The sequence below is a fragment of the Hyperoodon ampullatus genome, assembly GCF_949752795.1.
Source record: "Hyperoodon ampullatus genome assembly, chromosome: 2".
In the NCBI taxonomy this organism is placed as follows: domain Eukaryota; kingdom Metazoa; phylum Chordata; class Mammalia; order Artiodactyla; family Ziphiidae; genus Hyperoodon; species Hyperoodon ampullatus.
Window position 1 is genome coordinate 132644638 of NC_136915.1, and position 21859 is coordinate 132666496.

At 51.1% G+C, this 21859-nt stretch overlaps 1 protein-coding gene across 1 annotated transcript; it reads right to left on the bottom strand.

Annotated features, from left to right (window-relative positions):
- Positions 1-1335: 1335 nt before the first annotated feature.
- LOC307048751 (BCL-6 corepressor-like) lies at positions 1336-21652 on the bottom strand. Its single transcript, XM_079697951.1, is given in 17 exon segments — positions 1336-1911; positions 3320-3485; positions 3656-3733; positions 4169-4314; positions 5465-5631; positions 10719-10973; positions 11201-11388; positions 11391-11452; positions 11914-12226; positions 12229-12306; positions 12647-12681; positions 12683-12893; positions 18280-18466; positions 18938-18991; positions 19636-19772; positions 19775-20024; positions 21558-21652. Coding segments are annotated over 17 exon segments (2622 nt in total). The 5' UTR covers positions 21561-21652; the 3' UTR covers positions 1336-1619.
- Between the last annotated feature and the right edge of the window lie 207 nt (positions 21653-21859).

Here is a 21859-nt window from a genome sequence, read left to right on the forward strand (position 1 = left end):
TATGATCTGCTCCCTGCCATGTCAGAATACACCCCGTGAAGTTTACTTAACTTGTCTTAAGTGTGATAGAATTCTTTATACCTTGATAAATAACTAAAAGGAAAAAAAAATCCACACACACAATAAGGTGAAGAGCCTATACATTTGTCAATCTTGACTTATTTGCTTTTCTTGAGTCAGTTGGAGGTTTATAGCCACATTCTTAAAATCATTAACTACAATCTTCCCAAACAGGTCATTGACGAACAGATGCATTCTAAAACTTGTCAGTAACAAAGTGCTATTCCAGTTTACAGCAACAGTTTAATTCTATTTAGATACTAAAACTGAATACACTGAATACTGCAAACTTTATGCCCAACCACTCAGCAAAGTACTACATACCTTTTCAGATATAGGAAAAAAAAGAAAAAAAAGAAAAAGCATACGATTCTTCCTATTTTCATTGCCAAAGATACATCCCAATCTTAATGATCAATCAGCGATTTAAACGTCAACTATAAACCCAGTATACTGCTGCTATGCAGTGTACTAGAGCAATAGAAGAGAGAGGACCTCAAACCCTCTGTTCCCTCAAATTCAAAGGCAGGCTTCCTGACCCCTCCAGACCACTACTGGACACAGGGAAGGCACACTAATGTTTCAGGACCCCAACCAGCAGTCACCTGCTTCGTGATTACTTCCATGACACACCCTCACCAACACCACTGACTTTCCTGCTCCTACGGGACGTTACGTGTATTTACTATTTTAACACATAACACAGTGCATCATAATTATGATTGCACATAGATGTTCTACAATTTAAAGAGAATGATGACTTTTTTGCTCTTTACATCTTGCTATTTCCCTTCCCATAATATTTCTTGAAGCGAAACCATAAAATATAGACAAACACAAAAAACAGAAAATATACAAAATGTGTGGTTTGTGGCTTAACACAAAGTTAAGTAAAATTAGTTCTGACAGTATCCGGCGTGACAAACTTCCATGGTACAAATGAGAATGGACCAAGATTTGAGCAGGTACAGGAGACAATCCAGGCATGAACACCACCAAGGAAAGGTAGACAGGAAGTAACATGGTGTGTAGGAAATCACGAGACCAGTCTGATGGGAAGAGACTTAAACAAGACTGAAACTCACTTTCTAAACCTCCATCTACAATTGGACAATTCGCAGGACACAGGTGCACCAAAGTGGCCAATTTATTCAATCCCTTTAATATGGAGGAAGAGTTTAAAATTTTACTGGTTTAATTTGCCCCAAAAGCAACTCTCAACACTTATGGCCTCTGTCGTCGGATCTTTGTATGAAATTAAGTCAAAGTGTGGAGCTCCTTTTCCTTATTTTTTTTCTCCTTAAAAAAGAAAAGAAACAATTGTTCCGAGTAAAAACAAACATATTCCAAAGCATGTGTACATTGAAAAGTAAAGAAACTTTACTAACAACTTCATAAAAACTGACTTAAAAGTTTAAAAAGAAAAAAACATTTTTCAAAGTCCTTCCGACTGGAGTCGTGTCTCATAGTGTCCTTTCTTTACAGAAATAGTCGTATTATGACACATATGCACAAGGATTAACACCATGACACACTGTACACGGCGGGCCCCGGCGAGCTCACCAGTCGTCGTCTGAGTCCAGGTCTCTGGGGAGGATCCACTCCACGGAAGAGCCCAGCAGAGTCTGAAGCTCGTTCGTGAACTCCACCAGATCTAAGAGCTCCTCACTTTCCGGATTAAAGGACTCCAGGTCTTTGGGGCAAGAGAATAAGAGACTTGCTGACACTTGCCGGTAGAACTCGGCCTCCGCGACGGTGACAATTTCCGCATTTGGGAAATTGCAGCGGAATATGCAGGAGGACATTTGCAGTTTCTTGAGCAGGTCTGAGAGCAACAGCCAGTTACGAGGCCTGCACCAGAGAAAGGACAGTGGTTTGAGTTTCCGGCAAAATGAGAAACGCTCCCAACTATGCACTACCCGTCTCCTGGCGGTGAAAGGGCCTGCTGCTTCCACTTTGATTACCCCACCCCCACCCCACTTCTCACTGTCCTTAGAAGATCTACTTCTTCTTTTTTTTTAAAAAAAATTTTTTTATTTATTTATTTTTGGCTGCGTTGGGCCTGTTGCTGTGCACGGGCTTTCTCTAGTTGTGACTCACGGGCTCTAGAGCACAGGCTCAGTAGCTGTGGCGCACAGGCTTAGTTGCTCCGTGGCGTGTGGGATCTTCCCGGACCAGGGCTCGAACCTGTGTCCCCTGCACTGGCAGGCGGATTCTTAACCACTGCGCCACCAGGGAAGCCCGGAAGATCTACTTCTAGCGGGGGAACTCTGGACTCATGTGCATGTGTTAAGAGATCACCTAGGGCGGATCAGCCAACTTAGACAAAAGCAGGAGCAGCGCCCCTGAACGAGCCTCGTTGCAGGCCACCCCAGTGCTGCCTTGGCTCTGGCCACAACTCAGGTCACCCCTATCCAAGTAAGTGCACCCCATTCTAGTCACTGGGGAAAACCAGTCTGTATGCCAACCCAAGGGAGATGGCAAACACCTCTTTGACCTCTCCTCTCCTCCGGCCCTCACGGAGAGAGCATGAGAAACACTCGAGGTCACCTGGCTTTCCTTTCCTTTCCCACACCTCCAACCCGCCCCTCAGTGCTGCCGGGAGTGAGGCTTTTTCAAGAAGGGAGGTGGTACAATCCTTCCTGATACCCTGCCACGCTTTATGATCTCTATCCCGAATAGAATGTCACCACAAAGGCAGACACGTTCCCAGCCTCAGAGTCCAAGGAGGATGCTACTCCTTAAGCACCGGGGTCAACACACAGCAGAGAAAGGTCTCCTGATGTGTTCACTCCGAAGGGTTGGTCATGGGGCGCAGTGGCCCGACTGTGGGGACAAGACTCGATCTAAGCAAATCTGAAGACACATAAGATCCCAGGTGCCACATACGGCTTTCTCTAATCTTATATGAGAAGAGGGTACATCAGTATCGTCCCGTGGACCTCACGCGCCTTGGAAGGCCCCTACGGTAGCCGTTTGGGGAGGATCCCTTCCCCAAGAGTTTAGTGACTGAAACTGTGCAATTGCAGTCGCTGACTCCCGTGTCCTTTGGGCTCTAGGGATGTGTTCCAATGAGGGCAGTTGGCTGGGGAGCCCTCCCACCCCCCAAACTTTTCTGGAAAAGTTCTACTGCATTATGTGAGGTCGGTGGACACTTGGTGAGGAATTCACTCACCCCCCAACCCATCCACCCTCATCTGCTGAAGGGGATTTCTAACTCCTGCCACCCCATAGAGCAGCTGGGCTGGCTCTCGACCACACGCTGGCCACGCTCACCCGAGCGACGGACACCTGCACGTTATAACACGGCAAAAGGGGGCTTTCGGAAAATTCAAATTCCAATAGGTCACCAGAGGCCTCGTTGCTGTCATCCTGGTCCTCCGGTCCTGGGGGATTTGCTAAAACATCGTAACCACTTTCATCATCTGGTTTTAACCGGGGGGGCAAACAAGAGAGAGGTCAGTAAGCTGGAGCAAGATTCCAGCTGTTCTCCAAAAAGGACCCTGGAAAAATTCTATCCCAAGCAAGCCCTGCTCACAGCACTACCACCACCCCCACCCCCACAAGCCCAACTGAAACGAACAAGGCTGCTCACCACACACACAGCTGCCAGAGAACTCCGAAGAGCAACCAGGGTTACTGTCGTCAGGAGCCTGCAGGTTATTTAAACAGTCTGGAGAGAGAGGGGGAGAGAGAGAGAGAGAGAGAAACAAGATAACGCCTGCTGGTAAGAGGCAAATGCTGCTGGAGTTCGGGAACATCTCACGCTGGGGCTGGTGTCACCTCCTGACAAGTCCCACTGCACACGCCTCCAGGTATCTGACTGAAACCTCCCCACGCATCCACCCGCCTTCCTGAGGGACTGCCCGCCTCACCGCCCCAGCCTGCCAAACAAAAGCTAGCCTGGCTAGCTAAGAGTTTTCCAGGCCCCCACCTTGCAAAACTCAAAGTATGTATCTCTTCTTTGACAGACTAACGTTGGGCCGCTTTTCCCAGTAAAGGGTCACTTAGGGTAAACGGGGGGTGGGGGTAGGGGGAACCCAGGTGAAAGGCTGTGAAGTCACCGTCTAGATGCTTGAACAAGACCGTGTCTTGACCTCTGCCGTACCTGTTAAGAACTTCTCCATAAGTTCGCTGTGGTTCACTTTCTTGATGGTTCTACCTGAGTAAGTAGCCAGGGTAGGATCAACACCGTAGGAGAGGAGCAAGCAGACAATTTCGACATGATCATTCTTGACAGCATCGTGGAGAGGCCTAGGAGAGGTGCGGGGGATTACACCTGTGCACGCGACGCTTGCTTCTACGGACACGGGGCAAAATCGAGCGTGTGCGGCCAAGCCTCGTAGGCGCGCTATTTCACCGAGGAGGTGAGTGTACGGTCGCTGCGACAAATTACTCTGTTATTTCAACACATAACCCTTTACGGGACAGGTGAAGGGACCATCTCAGGCCTAATCCTTCAATGCAAATCTCTCTTAATGCATGGCCCAAGGAGGAACTCAGGCCACGATGAAAACGTTTCCAATGAACTTAAATAGTGACAGACTGTAAAAAGGTAATGTACGGCGGGGTGGGGCGAAGAACCCCAGCATCACGGAAGCAGATACGACAAGCCATTGTTATACCATTACAAACAAAACCCCAAAAGTGCAGTTTGTAAAAGAAACTAGGGGCAAAGTGGAACCTCTCCTGAAACCAACTTGGAGATGAGTGATCAACCCTCTCGCCCAGAAGCAGTCGACAGGCAGGGCGAGTTCTCAGGAGGGTACAGAGTCCTCCTGCCCGTGTCCGCTGGGGTCAGGAACACTGTCCGCAGTCCCATCCAGAAAGGATGCTATTTGGAAACCATGAACCACCAAATACCTTACGGTTTTGCTAATTTTATGACTGTCAGGAAAGCCCCAGTGCCCTGCCTCGTGGTGGCATCCCAGGTACAACCAGGAAGATGCTTGGGCTGACTCAGACCTGGGCCTCTGGCCAATAAACCGAGGTCAAGGACAGAGTGGGGGCCAGGCCCGGGGATGTGGGTGGACACGGCAGGTCCTATCAAGCCAGTTGCCACTGGACCTGTCTGTACTCCTGGAACTTTCAACTCACATATATGTTAAAGATTGAGATTCAACAGACGCTGGTGAAGAGTCCAGGATCTTAAAAGAGAACACCCCTGATTATTCATGCAGGCTCAACATTTTCAGGGACTTCTGTCCATAAGAGCGTCACAGAGTTTTAAAGTTCTATGTAAATTTGCCAGAAAGATCTGTCCGATTCCATTCTAGAGGACTCCGCCATCAGTGTGCTTACATGGCACTCACTCTCCATCTTTCCTTCTGGGGTTCCCCGCACACCCTGAGAACCACTGCCTATGCCCCAGCAGGGCCAGGCCAAGAGCAAGACCGCCACTGACCCGGTTCCATCCTGGGCACTGCAGTTTACATCGGCGCCACATTCAAGGAGGTGTCGTACGATGTTGAGCCAACCTCTTGCACAAGCCTCGTGCAGGGCACAGTAACCTGCGTTGTCGCGGTGGTTCACATCACAAATCTTGTTCTCCAGGCAGTACAAGACCACCTCCTACGGGGAGAGGAGAGGAGAGGAGATACCATCAGACCACCATACAGTGAACCTTGTAAGGCTGACCTCCCCATAGCTTGGCGGTGCCCACTTTCAAAGGCATACATCCTTGGGGCCAAAAGCCCACCATGGCGCGGGCAGGCGGCAGGCATCCTGGTGGGGGGCGAGAGTGCGTGCGAAGGGCTTGGAGATGCAGACAGTGTTGTCTAAGGCTCTGCTGCACCAGTGGCCTGGCCATGGGCAAGTTACCCTTGAACTTCTCCAAGCTTCCACAGGGCTGCTGAGAGGACGCATTCGGATAGCGATGAAAGCCCTCAGCCCAGGGGCCGACGTGACCAGTACAGAGGTGTCACGGCTGCTAACATCTTAGATGACACATTGCCAAGCACAGACCATTCTCACTTGATGGGTCTGTTCAGTCGGTGGCAGTGGACGATAACACAAGTTTAGATAAAAGTATGGATGACCAACACTTAAAGAGAGCTTAAATCAGCCGGAGAACATTCCCCAGCTTAGAGAAGCAGGGACACCCAGGTCAGCTACATCCTCGCGCCCCCTGTTAAGACCCCAAATCAGAACCTGGGCCTCAGATGCTCTTGTCTGTATGTTAAGTAGGGTTAAAGAGAAGCTCTCTCCCTCCATCCTCGAGGAATGACACAAAATGCCTCCAGTAACCCCACCCTCTATTTTGCCTCACTCCACCCTCTCAGGGCAGAATCAGTCTAATATTTTCATATTTACTCAAGTTAATGACAGGAACCTGATACACCACAGGCTGCAACCTCCACATTTCAAGAATCAAATAAAACGATCACCGCCCCCCCCCACCAGAGATGTTCTGTGTCGACACTGTGCATTAGAATCACTGTTATTAACCTTATTTCTTTGGCTTGTTAAAATATTAATATGAACCACTCAAAGTAAGCAGAGCAGGAATTTATTCAATGTTTTATTACCTTAAGAAAGTTTTCAGACACATCGAAAGCATTTGCCACCAGAAAACACGTTATACTGTTTATACTGGGTAAGTCGTGCCCAGCAGAGAGCCGTCAGGTTCTGAGAGCTGGGAGTAGGCAGAACGTGCATGTGGCCCAACACATGGTCTGCTGGGTAAGGGGGGATGGGATGGGGTCAGAACAGGCCTCCTTGTGACATCTCTCAGGTAACTCATCTGTTAAACCTAAATCGGGGGTCATTCTAGCCGCCCATAAGTGCGAGATGGGTTCTGTAAAACCTTTTATGCCCTTTAGAGGACACGCCAATCAAAGGTGACCACTCACTTGGGAGCGAACTGGAATGTTCCATTTGCTTACCACGTGAACCCAATGGGGCATGCTGGTAAACCTGGCCATCGGTGCCCTGTTACTTCAGGTCACTGCAGCAGCTCCCTTCCAAAACAAGAGGAGGAAGAGAAAAGGCACACCCACGAATGCGTTTCTCCGTTTACATCCCAACCTGCCAGAAAGCCCACAATCCTCTGGGCTCCCAGGCCACCTGCCCCGAGCCCTGGTATCCAGGATACCGCATGAAGCTGCTGCTCTTTTAGCAGGCCCTCACTAGCCAGACTTGAGTGGACGGCTGCAAGCTAATGAGTTGTGTGCCCCAGCCAGGGAGAGGCCCTGTCACGTGGCTCTGGGATCAGGTCTGGACGCCACCAACTGCTGTGCACAGATCAATTTACTCAACCTAGGGTTTATTTGCTGTGACAATCATGGCCTTCACCTGGAAACCTTCATCACTACTAGGGCAGATTCAAGGGTACCTAGAAATGAAAGGCCGTCCAAGCTGATGGGTAAGTCAACTCTCTTCTCGTGGAAGATGGCAGCAAAGGCAGCAGTAGCCCCACGGCCAGGTCAGACTTTTTGCCACGGGCTGTCCTAACTCAACCACGTTGATCCCACTATTTACAAAGTGCTTCTCATTTCCCCAGATGAGGACGTCTTCTGTCACCCACAGGAACCCAGGAGATAGCAGGAAAGGAAGGCAGTACTATCCTCATTCAACACTTGGAAACTGAGGCCCAGAGATATTAAACCCCAAGTTCAATTAACATGAAGTACTAGACCTATAACTCAGGTCTTTGGTACCTGGTCAGCTGGGAAGATTCAAAAGGCCCAAGAGGGCCCCAGTTAGAGGGATGCAATCCAGCTGTGACGAGCATCCCACAGGCCTTCTCTGTTGGGGGTCAAGTGGGCTAACTACACTCTCCTAGCTAGGAGGGTGATGGCCTCTAAACGGATGGCAACCGTCGCCACCAACACTTTCTCTAATTGAAAGGTGAAGAGGCGGGGCGAGTCTGTCGACACAACACATTCCTTGGTTTATTTTCTCCGCTAGAAATAAACTGGAGTGTCTGAAGGGCAGCCCACCCATTCCCGAGCAAAATCCAACTGCTTTTGTTGGACAGCTCTCTGTTCAGCGGCTATAAGCCGAATGCCATTGCCCGCAAAATGTAACCATAAAGGCCATGAACCCGATGTTGTTCATTAATTAAATGCCTCATTAACTTTTTAAAAAACATGACTTATTCAATTCATAGAAAATTTAACCATCACCGCTAAAGGCACAAGCATGTGGCTGCACACTGGCATTTTAGCCTAAGAAATAGAAGCCTTTTTCCCAGGGGGGAAAGGTTTGAGGTCTTTGGCCACGCAAGTGATCTATTTAACGCGGATCTGAAGCCAGAGTGTGTTTCTTAACTTCCAGAACCAGATTATCATGACATAAAGCTCAGACAGCCTTTATACTGCACATGGTATCTTTGGCTAAGCAGAAGAAAATAACCAAGAATGCTGAAGACAAAACTTCAGGGAAACCCTCCCAAACCACACCCTTATCTGGTTAAGCAAACTGTCCTTCAATTTTAAAAGGTTTAAGCTGCCACATCTCCCAACTGGGCCATCATCCCAACATTTAAAATTCTGCCCAGAGGGCTTCCCTGGTGGAGCAGTGGTTGAGAGTCCGCCTGCCGATGCAGGAGACGCGGGTTCGTGCCCCGGTCCGGGAAGATCCCACATGCGGCTAGGCCCATGAGCCATGGCCGCTGAGCCTGCGCGTCTGGAGCCTGTGCTCCCCAACGGGAGAGGCCACAACAGTGAGAGGCTCGCGTACCGCAAAAAAAAATAATAAAATAAATAAAATAAAATAAAATTCTGCCCAGAGAAATCCCAGAAAGTTGGATTCAAAGTTGAAAGCGTTCATCTATCTACTTGTCACAATGTTCAGCATCAACACTGGTGATCTGTGTAATCTACATATTGAAATTTACATTTGAAGAAAAAAACAAATCCGACCATAAACATTCCCAAGGCTTCCTGTGCAATCAAAGGCCAGTTAGCCTAAAAAAGTATGGATCAAGTGCCCCTTGGTCCAGGCCTCAGAGCCACCAAACCAAAATGGAAACTGTCTTAGAGGACCAACGAGGGACTTTTGACGTCTCTGGTCCCAAAGGGAGACTGCTGGAAATGATGCCAAGTTCACAGGTGGGGCTCGGAGCCCCGCCCTCCACGGCGGGTGCAGCAGCACCCTGCCCCCACCATCTCCAGCATTTGCTGGAAGCAGGAGTCTACTTTCTCAACCCTAACCCAAAAGTTGGGGTTGGGGGCTCCCCCCCACCTCCAGCGTTTGCTGGAAGCAAGGAGTCTATCTTCTCAACCACGGGGGGTCTAGCTCAGCACTATGTGCAACATCTGCTCTGTCCTCCTAGGCGCCCACTGTCAGCTCTTGGGAAACCAACTGGGCGCTCCTTGGACTTCACCTGCAAGTAACTGCGCTAACTACCAGAAAGTGCTCTCTAGCTAATGGAGAGGTCTCCAAGAGACGTGTAGATATAAACAACAGCACATTCAACCCACAACACCAACAAAAAACACCCCCAAATTAAGCATAGCCCTAGTGCTTCCAACTTCCCACCCACAGTCATGCCTTAGGGCCAAGGCAGGCACACCTCGAAGGGCTCACGGCACTATGGACAGGGGTGGGGGGACGACGGGAGACGGGGGACGGGGGCACAGAGCTGGCTGAGGGTGTGGGTGCCAGGGCTCCGGGCCAGCCTGGGTCCTGCCACCCCAGTGCTCATCCACACCTCCATGCTCAGCCTGCTGAACCGCATTTTACTGTCACCATTCAACTCCCAGAGGGCTGATGCCAGCACAGAAAAATGCCTTTGCCCTGTGGGCTATTACATCACAATTGCTACTGACAAGTATGGTGGGGGAACTGCACAGGGCAGAGAGAGTCACCTGTCTCACAGAGGTTTTGAACTGTAAAAAGGGCAATTCCAATGTGAGCCAGTCTTGCTGAGGAGCGTGGTGGGCTGTGGAGCACTGCTGGATTGCTACCTGTACGGGTATCTGCTAACCCCTCTGAGGCTCTCGTTACTCCCAAGTGAAGATGTTAAAAGGGTGAAAGGAGTTACTACAGATCACATGGGCTTAGACAGATTATCACCTATCTTTCTGTCTATGTTGCTCTAGCAATAGAAGCTATCACTGTCATCAGCCGTGCTGGGTTGGGATACAGCAGTGTGGACAGGGAGTTTTGGGCAAGGCTCAACCCCCACTCCCCGCCCATCAGCCCTCGGCTCCCGTGCCCTCTCAGAAAGAGACTGCTCAGGTCTGCCCCACTCCCACCCCTACTCTGCACACACACTTCCCACCCGCTACCCCACAGGGGCATCACTCTGCCCCAAACAGCACAAGTTATTAGAGCTAATAACTACTCTCCTTCTTGCTACTCAGAATCCAAAAGGGCTCATTAAAATTCCCCCGGTCGCCAAGCCCTGGGTTAGGTCAGATTTGATATCAGAGATAAGTGAGCCGGACTGGCCGAAGCAGCCTACCTGCCTGAACGGGAACGGAACATCAGAGAGGCCTGCCTTTCTTTTCACACCACGACTGAACAAGCCACCAAAGAGCCCGCAGTGTGAGCGGGGCCAACGCAAACACCCTGCTGGAACACCCAGCCCAGCCCGCCACGTGGAGGGGGCTGGGCTCTGAGACCCGCCCCCCATCCCCAGCCAGTGTGTCCCCCACCCAAGGAGCAGCAGCCGGCGGATCCTGATCCGGGGCACCCACAAGGATGCTCACCTCGTAGCCAAGCCGGGAGGCCTGCTGTAGGAGGGTCTCGCCCGCGTTCTTATTGACAATAAGTCTCCGCGCTTCCGGTGGCATCAGGCGGGACTGGGTGGTCTCTGGAGGGGAGCTTGAGCATGTCAGCCGCGAGGCCTGGGAAGCTGGTAACAATTGCTGCAAACGGTCCAAGGGCTTCTGGTCCTGCTTGGCCGGCGAAAGATCATAGTCGGAACTGGGCTCAGGCCGCTCCTGAGTGGAGGAAAGCACTTTTCCTCCTCTCTGTCAGGGGGAGGCGGGGCGCGAGGAAAGGGTTGCATTTTTACTAGCTGGAAACTTCACCACCACCCAGGAGACAGGTCCCCTAGGAAGGGGCAGTGACGTTTTGGGGGGAGGGGTTCAGGAAAAGGAAAGCTTTGTCCCCAGAAGCAGAGAAGTAGGCAGGCGGGATGTGCCTGCACAGGCCCGGGGGGCAGGGGAGAGCCAGGGGCAAGAGGTACCTTGCCATCCGCATTGTCCACGTAGGAGTCCCCTGGCAGCGGCAAGCCCCGCCTGGGCTCCTGAGGGATCAAATGCTTGGTTTTGCACGGTCGCTTCCCGGGTGGTTTCTCGCTGTTGTCGGTGTATTTCTGCGGCAGGGGCGAAGGCTGCCAATCCATTTCTTCGTCCATGCACAGCACATCTGTCAGGGGGAGAAGAAGCGGGCGTTACACAGTTGTAGCCGGTGAGGAAAGAAAAGCCCATTGTTAGCACTGATCGTTGGAGCAGCTTCGGTTTTTAAAGACATACCAATTATGTTTTCAAAGCACTAATATTTTAATTATCCCACATTCAACCGGCAAATAGGCTAACCCACGAAACGCCAAATGGCAAGTCGCTTCAAAGGGCCGCAAGAGAGGGCAGAAGCCAGCCCTTCGTGCGCTCCTGTCCCCACCCGTCGGGGGCCTGGATGCTCGGGACAGGGCGACTGGGGACAGCCTGAGGCTGGAATGAGGGCACTGACAAGCACCCAGGGTCACCCAAGACTTCCCTTCCTGCCCAGCCGCGGGCTGGGTGATGAGGAGCAGCCCAGGAAGTCGAGCTCCCGCCTCACTGTCCATTCCATAAGAAGTGTGCAGGCTGAAAGGACCTCATGAAGAAAACTCCCCGCTCGCCACACACTACTCTTGTCAACTTGGATGGCGCTCAGGTCCCCTCCAGGGCCGTTTCCCACAGAGGGCGGGTGATCCACCCTCCAGGAGCGCCCCCCGCCCCGTGCGGACCTTGTTCATTGTCACTGCATTTAAGGGACTCCTCCAAGCAGCTTCTGTTGCTTTTGGCCTCTGCCCTTTTCCTGCCAGGTTTCTCTTCGGAGATGCTATTGCCCTGGGGGGTGACCGCAGGCTGAACCGCCTGGGTCACTTCCTTCCTGCCCTGCCAGCCAGGTTTGCTCTCTGTTGCCGACACCTGCTGCTCCCGCCATTCCCTAAGGTGCAGCAAGCGGCGCTGCTTTCTGGGATGGAGCCCTGTTAATTCAATGCACACCTCAGGTTGGTCAGCTCACTATAATGTGGCTCTTCTAAGTGGTTAGAGGAACTGTTTGTCATTTCCCTCTCAGGCCAGTCAGCTAATGGAGAAATAACTACAAATTAATGAAGAAGTCCCCCGGGGCGGGGAACAAACTGTCTTACACATCACTAACAGGGGTGGGGGAGGGGAGGGGTGTGGTCACTGTGTTGGCTGGAACTTGTCACCAAGTCTCGGGAGGGGGCCTATTTGCCTTTGGCCACCTTTGGGCTCCAGCCCCGGCACCTGGCTTTGCGGGGGTCGGGGGTGGGATGGGGGTGGGGGGTGGGGAGGTGTGAGTGGCTCCCCCCAGGGACCCAGGATGGGACTGGAACTTACCACTGCTCCGCTCCAGGACTTCCGTAGGGTGCCCTGCGGGCCCGAAGCGAAACCGAGCTCACCTTTGGAGACTCGTCTCCGCTTGGCTTTCAGCAGAGTCCTCCGGGAGCTCTTCCACAGTGGTCTCAGTGTGGTTCCTAACGCCAGAGACCTTGCGCTTTCTGTTCAGCTGGAGGGTGGGGCTGCGTGACGCGTCCGGGGCCGCCTGGTCGGCGGGGGTCTCTCTGGGGGGCTCTGTGTCCATGAAGTAGTCCTCACTGTCTTCTGGGGCTTCAAAGGGGTCAGGTTTGCTTCCATCATAACACTCCCCTAGGGGAGGGGAGACAACCCGGAAAGGAGGGAACAAAGGTCACCAGGAGCAGGCAGGACCCCCATGCCCAAGGCAATCTGCTACCAACAGACCACCCCCCCCCTTTGGAGACCAGGGGCCTCACACACTGGAAGCACAAAACCCTCAGAAAGACGTCCCAAAGGAAGGACAGCTGAACACAACCAGCAAAGAAAGCAGAAAATGAGGTGCGTAGCCCACTCACGATCCATCCTTCAAGGGTCAAGGTGAGGCATCTACACCATCCCTCTGTAGGCATGTGAGATAACTGCCTAACTGCTTAACTCTCCAAGGTGGCTTACTCTTGGGGGGGGGTGGTGAGTGACCTCACAGTAAGATCCAACCCATCAGGGCAGAGCTACAAATTACTACGGAAACAGCTGCTAGTAAACAAAAAAGGCTGATGTCATCAAGAGACCAAATAGCCCCCAACTGCCATCTACACAGACATAGCACCAATGTTCACTTGGGTTAGCAGGGGCGAGGGTGAAGAAAAAGGGTAGGGAAAGAATGGTGGGAGGCTGGGAAGCTGGGGAGACCAAGGGAAGAGGAGCCTGGCAAAGGGAAAGGAAAGGCTTCCTGGTGCACACACAAGGGTCAAGGGCAATTTCAAAGAACTCAACCAGATTGCTACAAGTCCGTCTGTCCTCTTTCCACACCCGTGGGTGGGAAAAGCATTTCACTGCCATCGAGGGGCTGCTCCTATTTCCTGTCTAGGAAGAAGGCCCTCAGTGACACCAGTCACCCCACCTGGCACGTCTCCACGCCTTCCTTCCCAGGCAACAAGCATCTAAGGACATTTCAAAGACAAGGCTCCAACCCCCTTCATGGGGGGTGGGGGGTGGGGGGCGGCGGGCAGGGCTGAACTGCTCACACCCCAGCTCCGCCTGTGTTGCTCCTGCCCCCTCTGCTCAATCTAGCATCCACTTGGGGCTTTTCCTCCAATCACCCCAGCCTAACATCACTCCTCACTTTTGCTCTAGCCAAAGAAACAGTTCAACTGCTTTGCTAGTCACATTGTTTCTAACACACAAATAATTCCATAATGATCACTGTGCTGTTAAAGAGTTCCCCGAAGATGACCCTGTGTCCATCACCGGCCGGGGGTGGGGGTGGGTGTATGAGTTTGGTATTTCGTTAACACCTGAGCTAAGCTCCCACAGCCCGTTTTTCTAGATGAAATCATAGACAGACCCCTCACATGCTGCTCGCATTCCTCCACTCGCATAGACCACTTCAAGTATCACTCCCACTTCTGCCCAGCCGGCTGGTCCCCTGATCAGCCTCTCTTGGGGGCATTCCCAGCATTTAATGGCAGTCAGTTGTGGGGATGAACCTCACCCTGGCCTGGGCTAGCCTGACCTGTGTTCTCAATGGTGGAACACACTTAGCTTTTCTCCAAGGGTATCCCAAGGTGGGACAGATCCCCATCTACTCTTGCCGGAATGGTGGAATCACCCCAACCGCGAGGGTCTCCTGTCATGGCAGCAGGAGAAACCCCAAACTCCTGGCCTGTGCTTACGGGTGATGCAGCCCAGGCTACCGCAGGCCCGGTGAAGACGGCGTGCTGCAACTCTCACTCCGGCTGCTCTGTGACCCTCTTAAACACTCGGGCAGGAATGGCGCCGCTTTACAACTCGGCCCCCTTCACTTGTAAAGTGGGAATGTTACCGCTAGCCTCCCTCCAGGGTGGGCTTCATAATCACGGGCCGGGCTCAGCACAGAGAAAGGCTGGAAAAAGCCCTTTAACCAAAAGATGCCAAGACTTTCAGACCAGCCTGAATCTCAGGCCTGAAATGTATGAAATTTTAAGAGGTGAGCCCTGCTGGTTACACCATTGGACTTCTCTGGTCCAATCAGCCTTCCCTAAAAGCTCTGTGGGAGGGGATCCATGGAGGAATGGAAGGGCTACCTTAAGAACCCCCATGTCCAATTTTAAAGTTTCTTTTTCCAAACTAGGTCCATCCACCCTTCCCCCAACCCCAGAGCCTTTTAGGGCAAAGATCTCAATTCCCCTCAGCTAAGGCCCCCCAAGACATTACGCTAGTGTGACCTTACCCAGGCCAGTAATAACCCTGAAGGACACCCACCCCGACTGCGCAAGATACCCATGGCCACCAGCTATGGGGTAGAGGCTCCGTGTCACTTGGAGCTTCTCAAAGACTGTTCTAACCACGACCCACAGGAGGATTACCCGTGAGGGCAAAGGAGATGGGGAGATAAATAGATACACAGGGATCCTAACCATCAGACTTTGCCATCATTGCTACTTTTGGCCCTTCTAAAAGTGGGAAGCCATGTGCCCTTGGTCACCCAGTCTAAGCAAGATGTGAATGTGGTCCCTGCAGCATGGTCCTATGACTCACAGCACATATATCCCAAATTCATTATGGTTGTACCATAGCATCACCTCACAGAAGCATCACCACAGCAACATTTACAAGTCACTGTGGCAACAAAGGACCCTCACCACTGTTGAGCCATGCCCAGGTGAGGCCTAAACAAGGTGAGAGGGTTCTGAGTCGCTGGAAGGCTCCCCAGGATTAAAATCCCCTTCTCTGTACCTTAACTATAATAGCACCTCCAGTCAGGGCTAACCTTGTTAAAAGTTACACCCGCTACAGAAGGAGTGCAGGGGATCTCTGTTCCAAAGTAGTTTACAAACGTGCAGGTGCTCAGCTGGAAGAGAAGTTCCCTGAGCAAAGAAGTTTCATGAAGCCCCTTGACTGAGGCTTCCTCCAGCCCCTGGCCAGGCACTGCCACTGAGCAGGTCCTAGGCCTGTCCCAGCCAAGTGGTTGGCAAGGGAGATGGTTACTCCAAGTTTGAGAAGGAAGGGACCAATGCCTCCTTGCCCCGCCCCATCTTCAAATGCCACTGAGGGTTCCTAGTGATGAACTTCCAAGTCTGAGGAACCTCCAAACTCATTTCGTGAACTTCCAAAATAAAAATTTCACTCAGCCACCCATGTGATCATAAAGAATAAATGAGTATCTCAGCCACTGTGTTTTCAAGTTAATTTCTTTTTTAAACAAGCCCCTAGCAACAAGATGCACCCGCACCAGGACAACCAGGGCCGCGCAAACAGCACCCACCACCTTAGAAGCTCCTGGGCCCTCCATGGGTAGGGGCTGCCTCAGAAGGGGGAAGGCATCTTGAAGGCGTCCTGGACCCTCTCTGTGACCCCTGCCCGCCCCAAATCCCCGCCCCAGCTCCCATGTGCTCACAGCTCGGCTCTCAGCCACACCGACACCCATGAGAAGGACCTGAGCCCATATCAGCTCAAGACATCATGGCCCAAGAACAAGAAGGCCCATTCATATCCAGCTGAATGGAATGAACACCTGCTGTGCCTTGGATGTGGAGGCCGCAGTAAGAACAGTGGCCCCTTCAGGTGACCTTTCCTGACCAGCTATTTACAAACCACACGTCTCTACAAGACAGAGGGTGGATGGGGAACCCACCTCCGTTGCCCCAATCTTTCAAACGGAGCCCCTCAACTTCCCCAACCCTTCTCCTGCCCTCCCATGGTGGCGATTCATGGCTCACTGGGCCATGTCCCGGGTGCTCCAGGAAGAGACCCGTCGGTCGGTCTGAGATGGGAGGCAGGCGGTGGGGGGAGGGGGCTTTCGGAATCATCTGGGGCTCAGGCCCTGCTCCCCATCAGCCATACCGAGTTCTCGTCTCCACGCTCAGCAGGAAAGACTGGGAAGGACGCACACAAACGTCTCTGGGAAGAAGGGTGGGTGAGGCCACTGAGACGTGAAGGGCAGCGGCCACCCTGGGTTTGGCCACGTTGCTGGAGAAAAGGGCAAGAAGACTCGAGGCCGGTTAACTGCCCGCTCCCTTCCTCCAGCCTCCCTCACCGTCCACCCACAACAGGCAGATCCCCTCCTCAGAAAAGTGCATCCCCGTGAACTTGGCCTTGCCCACTTTTATCACATCTCTCTGAGAAACTTCCCCAAGAGCTGAGTTATGAGGCCACTCAGGAGGGTAAGGGCTGCGTGTCAGCTGTGAGCACAGGCAAGGAGGGAGGCCTTCTTGCTGCTTCACTCCAGGCTGGCCTGGACCCTCCGTTTTTCATTCCAGTCCCGAGGGGAGGAGCTCGGAATCGTCTACTCCAGGCACATCAAGAGCCCCATCACTCGGGTAAGGCCGCCACTGACTAGCCCCAGAAATCCCCTTCTACGGGAGCCACGTAGGACAAACCGGTCCCGGTGTGGCTTACCCAGAACCCTGGCCACAGGCCTTTGTCTGACCCCAAAGATGAGCTGGGGGAGGGCAGTGCTCCAAGCAGCAGAGAGAAGCACACGCTGTTGCTGACCACAATTTTCCCGAACTGCATCAGGCATCCACGACCTAAGCGTGCGGGCGAACGCCAACCCTACGACTGGGTCCAAGGGCCTGGGCCTCCCAAACGTGCCCACCACCCCCGACTGTCCTGTCTCAGGAGGATTTCACGCCCACCCTGTCCTCGACGTTCACCTAGGTGCCCTCACTCACCACCACCGGTGAGGTTTCTGGGGTCCGGAGCAGGCTGCAGGCCACAAGCACGCACACTGAAGAAAGCGGAAGAAAGACCTCCACTTGCTGCCAACACATCTCATTAGCCCAGGAAGTCTCGAGGGCAAAGCCCGAAGTCAACCCCAGTGGGGGAGCAGCTGATGGGACCGCAGAGTGTGACTCGAGGCAACACTAGCTTTCTCTCCAATTTTGCCTCCAAAACATAATACACCCTGTCTGGTAGGAAGAACGCCCTCGTTTATCCCACGCCCTTGGAGCGTGCTGTCAACTCCTAATGACTGCAAACAAGCCTGCCACAGAAAATAATTATGCTCATCTTTCTGGTGCCTTCATCAGCCCTCATCTCATTTTAACGAAACCTCTGCCTTTGGAGGGAGAATCCGAGTACTCTCCACTCCCTCCCGTAGGAGACTGTCACTCTGGAGGGTCTGGCTCTGGCTGCAAGTGTCATTCCACTGCTACCAAAAACCCGTATCCGTACCTGCTACAAAACAGAACACATACCTGCTACGCTGGAGGTCTTGCACTGCCATTCCTCTGCTCTACTGTATCAGACTATTACTAACTACAGGACTAGCATTTCTCTGGAAAAAGGAGACGCGTGCCAGGAAACAACATTTCATAGGTGCTTCACTCCTGGATGCTGCAACGCTCAAAAGGACAACCAGCCTTGCAATCCACAGCTGGGAAGGGTGGCCAGAACAGCCCGTTCTCCGAACAGTCAGCACCCAGACGCTGGGCCATCGGAAGCGTATTGTTTCCTCTCACCTCCCTCGGCACTGGGAGTGGAACCGCCCCATTCCCACCGACGTGGTACCACACATGAGCCGCCTGGGTTCACTTACATCTCTCACTGTCGTTCTGGTCGGCAATGGCCTCCTCCAGGGCGACCGACTTTGGCTTTTTGTCCTGACTTCCTTTCAGCCTTTCCCAGTCAGCGGGGCTGAATTTGCGCACCTCGGAGTCTTTGGTCGTGGGGTGGCCACCTTCTCGCTCTTTCATCTCCAACTCTGAGAAGCGCATCACTGCACGCTAGAAAGAGAACGGAGATTGAAAGAAGACACACCTTACCACCAAAGCTATTTCACTGCCCTTACCTTAAAGGAAAGTATCTTCAAAGAAAAGTTTGCCCAAAACCAACCACAATTTATGATACAACTGAGATATTTTAAAATTGAATGATAAAAATGTAAGAGTGTCTATGTGTAACTAGTCACACACTCTTTATTCGTAAAGCCATATGTATGTAGAGATATATGTGGTGTGTATGTATAGCCATACATACACTGTGGCATAGAGACAGACATTCTCTTTCGAAGGTAAATAAAACAAAACAAAAACACAATGCAAAGAAAGCAAAACAAAAACACAACAGAAAAGAAAACAAATGCACAATGAATAAAGACGACCATGGCCCACAAACTTCCCTTTGTATATTTGGAAATGAAATTTAACTCAAAAGGTTTATGTAAGATTCTAGTAATAAAAATTTGAAGAACTGACCTCACAGTAAGCAGCGGGTAGACATAAAATACTGTCCTCTTGTAATCCTTCCATCTATGTAATTAAAATGGGCACTCAATGGATCATTTAGATAACTTCATCCATTTTTATAAGCATAAACCAATTTTTTTCTTAACATTGCAAAACAATTTGGCTTTATTTGTCTTTTAATTAAAAATAAAATATGTTAAGGAAATTCCTATACAACATCTGTCATTCACTAGCAAGTTAAATACATACTCTATCCCTTTAAGCAAGGTTTGTTTTTTTGTTTGTTTTTTGGTGGAAAAAAAAAATTGCACGAATCTCAGACATGCGGCCGCTACACACCTCCACCAAGTATCACGTAAGGCATTCTAAGCAGCGCTTTTAGGTATATTTGTTAACGTACAGTAACGGCAGAGAAATCAAAGCGATTGATAGGTAAATGTCATGCAGTCTTTTAGACATCCTTCGCAATAAATAAAACTTCCGTCATCAGCATTCGAGTGGAGTTCGCTTAAAATCTACAGAATAACTTAAAGTATCCACTTACGTCCCCTTACTGGACACATTTCAAACATTTAAATTATCCTAAGCTTCATTAACCAAATCAGCCTGGTGTCCTGCCCTATCATACCCCCGGCCCCCTCCTCTTCACACATTAAAAAAACCTGACAACTGGTCAGGCTCCTGAAATTCGGGTGGGGGGGGCTCACCTGCAATGCCCGCTGCTCCCGGCTGAGCTGACTGGAGTCTGCGTACAGTCCGGTAGCGACACACTTGAACCGGTCACCCACGTAACCAGCGGAGTTTGCGATTCTCTTTGCCAGCTTAGATGGCTTCGGTTTCAGAACTTGCCATCGGTTGATCCCGCCTCGTCAGCTCCGTCTTTGGTGTAGGTGAGGGTGACGTCCACACTCGGTGGGGCACTGCCCACGCAAAATGGTTTGGGATCCTCTTGGGTTTTCCCGAAAGTGACCACAGAGCCGTCCCTCCCCAGGGTCGGCTCCAGGAATGGAGTCGAGACTGGCGTCGCCAGGTTCTCCTTGTTGGTTACCGCTGGAACATTCTCCTTGCTTAAGCCAGAAACTGGCTGAACCGGAGCCTGTTTGAAAGTATAGGCTTCGTGGAAGTCACTGATGCGCCCCAACTCCTCTCTCAGGGCAATGAAATCCCGGTGTGGCTGTAGGGCCACATTTTACTTTTTTATTTTTAATATATGTTCACATGTTTCCATAAAGGATCCAAGGTGGCCCATAACGTAAGGACACACAATATTAGCTTTAAAAAAACATGAAAAAAAAAAAAGGGAAATCATGATCCTGGAAATGGGTTGCATCCTTTTAAGGGGTATAACAGAATGAGTGAGCCAAAGATTTGGGAAAGGATCTCACATTTCCACATGTCCAAATCTTAAAATTGCACCAAGTGGGAATGTAGCCGTGGCAATGTTAACCTGAGAGAGCTCTATGATCGTTGTCTTTACTCATCACTTGGTTGCAAGGTTATAAATGACAGGGTAAGTCAAGGAGGGCAAGTAGACAGATAAGAATCATTTCCTGATTCTCAAAAGAAGGGGCATCACCTAGGGAAGGGTACTCCAAAATCCTACAGGAATCATCTTGATATACTAAATTTTCTAGGTGGCAAAAGTATCTCATTTGACCCTAGCAGCCAGATGGAACTTTTCTAAAAGTAGTGAAAAGCTACCCAACTGAATGCAAGTCATATGACTAGGAGCATGTCAGTGAAAACTTCAAGTGAAGATGCTGTGGAAGAGCAATTCACCTTGTGTCTGAGCGTCCTCAGAATGTGCAATGGGAGACGCAGTACCTGCTCTGTCTCACAGTGACCCTCCAACCTCTAAACTCATCTTTCCTGGGAAGCTGAATTCAAAAAGTCAATTTAAAAAACAAGATAGGGCTTCCCTGGTGGCGCAGTGGTTGAGAGTCCGCCTGCCGATGCAGGGGACATGGGTTCGTGCCCCGGTCCGGGAAGATCCCACATGCCGCGGAGCGGCTGGGCCCATGAGCCATGGCCGCTGAGCCTGCGCGTCCGGAGCCTGTGCTCCGCAATGGGAGGAGCCACAACAGTGAGAGGCCCGTGTACCACAAAAAAAAAATTAATTAATTAATTAATTTAAAAAAGATAAAAGTCTCTAGTAGAGAAATTTTATCAGAGCCTAGTATTAAGAGCTGTAGAGCCACAAGTTTCCCATGATACAGCCTTAGCAGAGGCTGTTAAGGCAGTGACAGAAAATTTGTACCGAGGGAAATAGCAGAAGAGTTTGCCTACAATTCACGAAAATGATCCCTGCACTTGGCCTGAAGGAAATCAGCAAAATTTATAACAGCTTGTGTATTTGTATGTGGGATTGAGAATGAATTTAATTTTTTAATTTCTCTGAATTATCACATAAGATTCAGAAGATGCTCTCTCTGCCTAGAAGCCACCCCACTGGGATAACTATGCCTATGGAGTTCCTTTGCCTATGACTCCTACTTGCTAACAGACTGGCAGCCTGGCCCCAGGGCCTAGTCGCTGCTCCCGGTGCAATGGTGGATATGGTGTCAACGGTTGCAAAATCAAAGCCCCTTACATCTCTCCATGCCTCTGTCCCACCCCCCACCCCACTCACCATTGATGTTCAGGAAGGGGAAGGTGTCCTGGATGGGAACGTGGTGCTGTGACTGGTCCAGCTCATCTTCCTCATCTTCTTCATCCACATCATTATCTTTCTCATCCCAAGGAGCAGATCCAGTGGATCCTACCCGAGAAACACACACACACACACACACAAAGGTCAAAAGTGAGGCGCTCACGTTGCACTGTCATCCCTGCAGCTGACCCACTGTTCAAGCTAGGCACTGCCAGCACAGAGGTTCCTTGGGTGCAGTGTGCACCCTCAATGCCAAAGAGTGGGAACCAAGGGTGTTCACC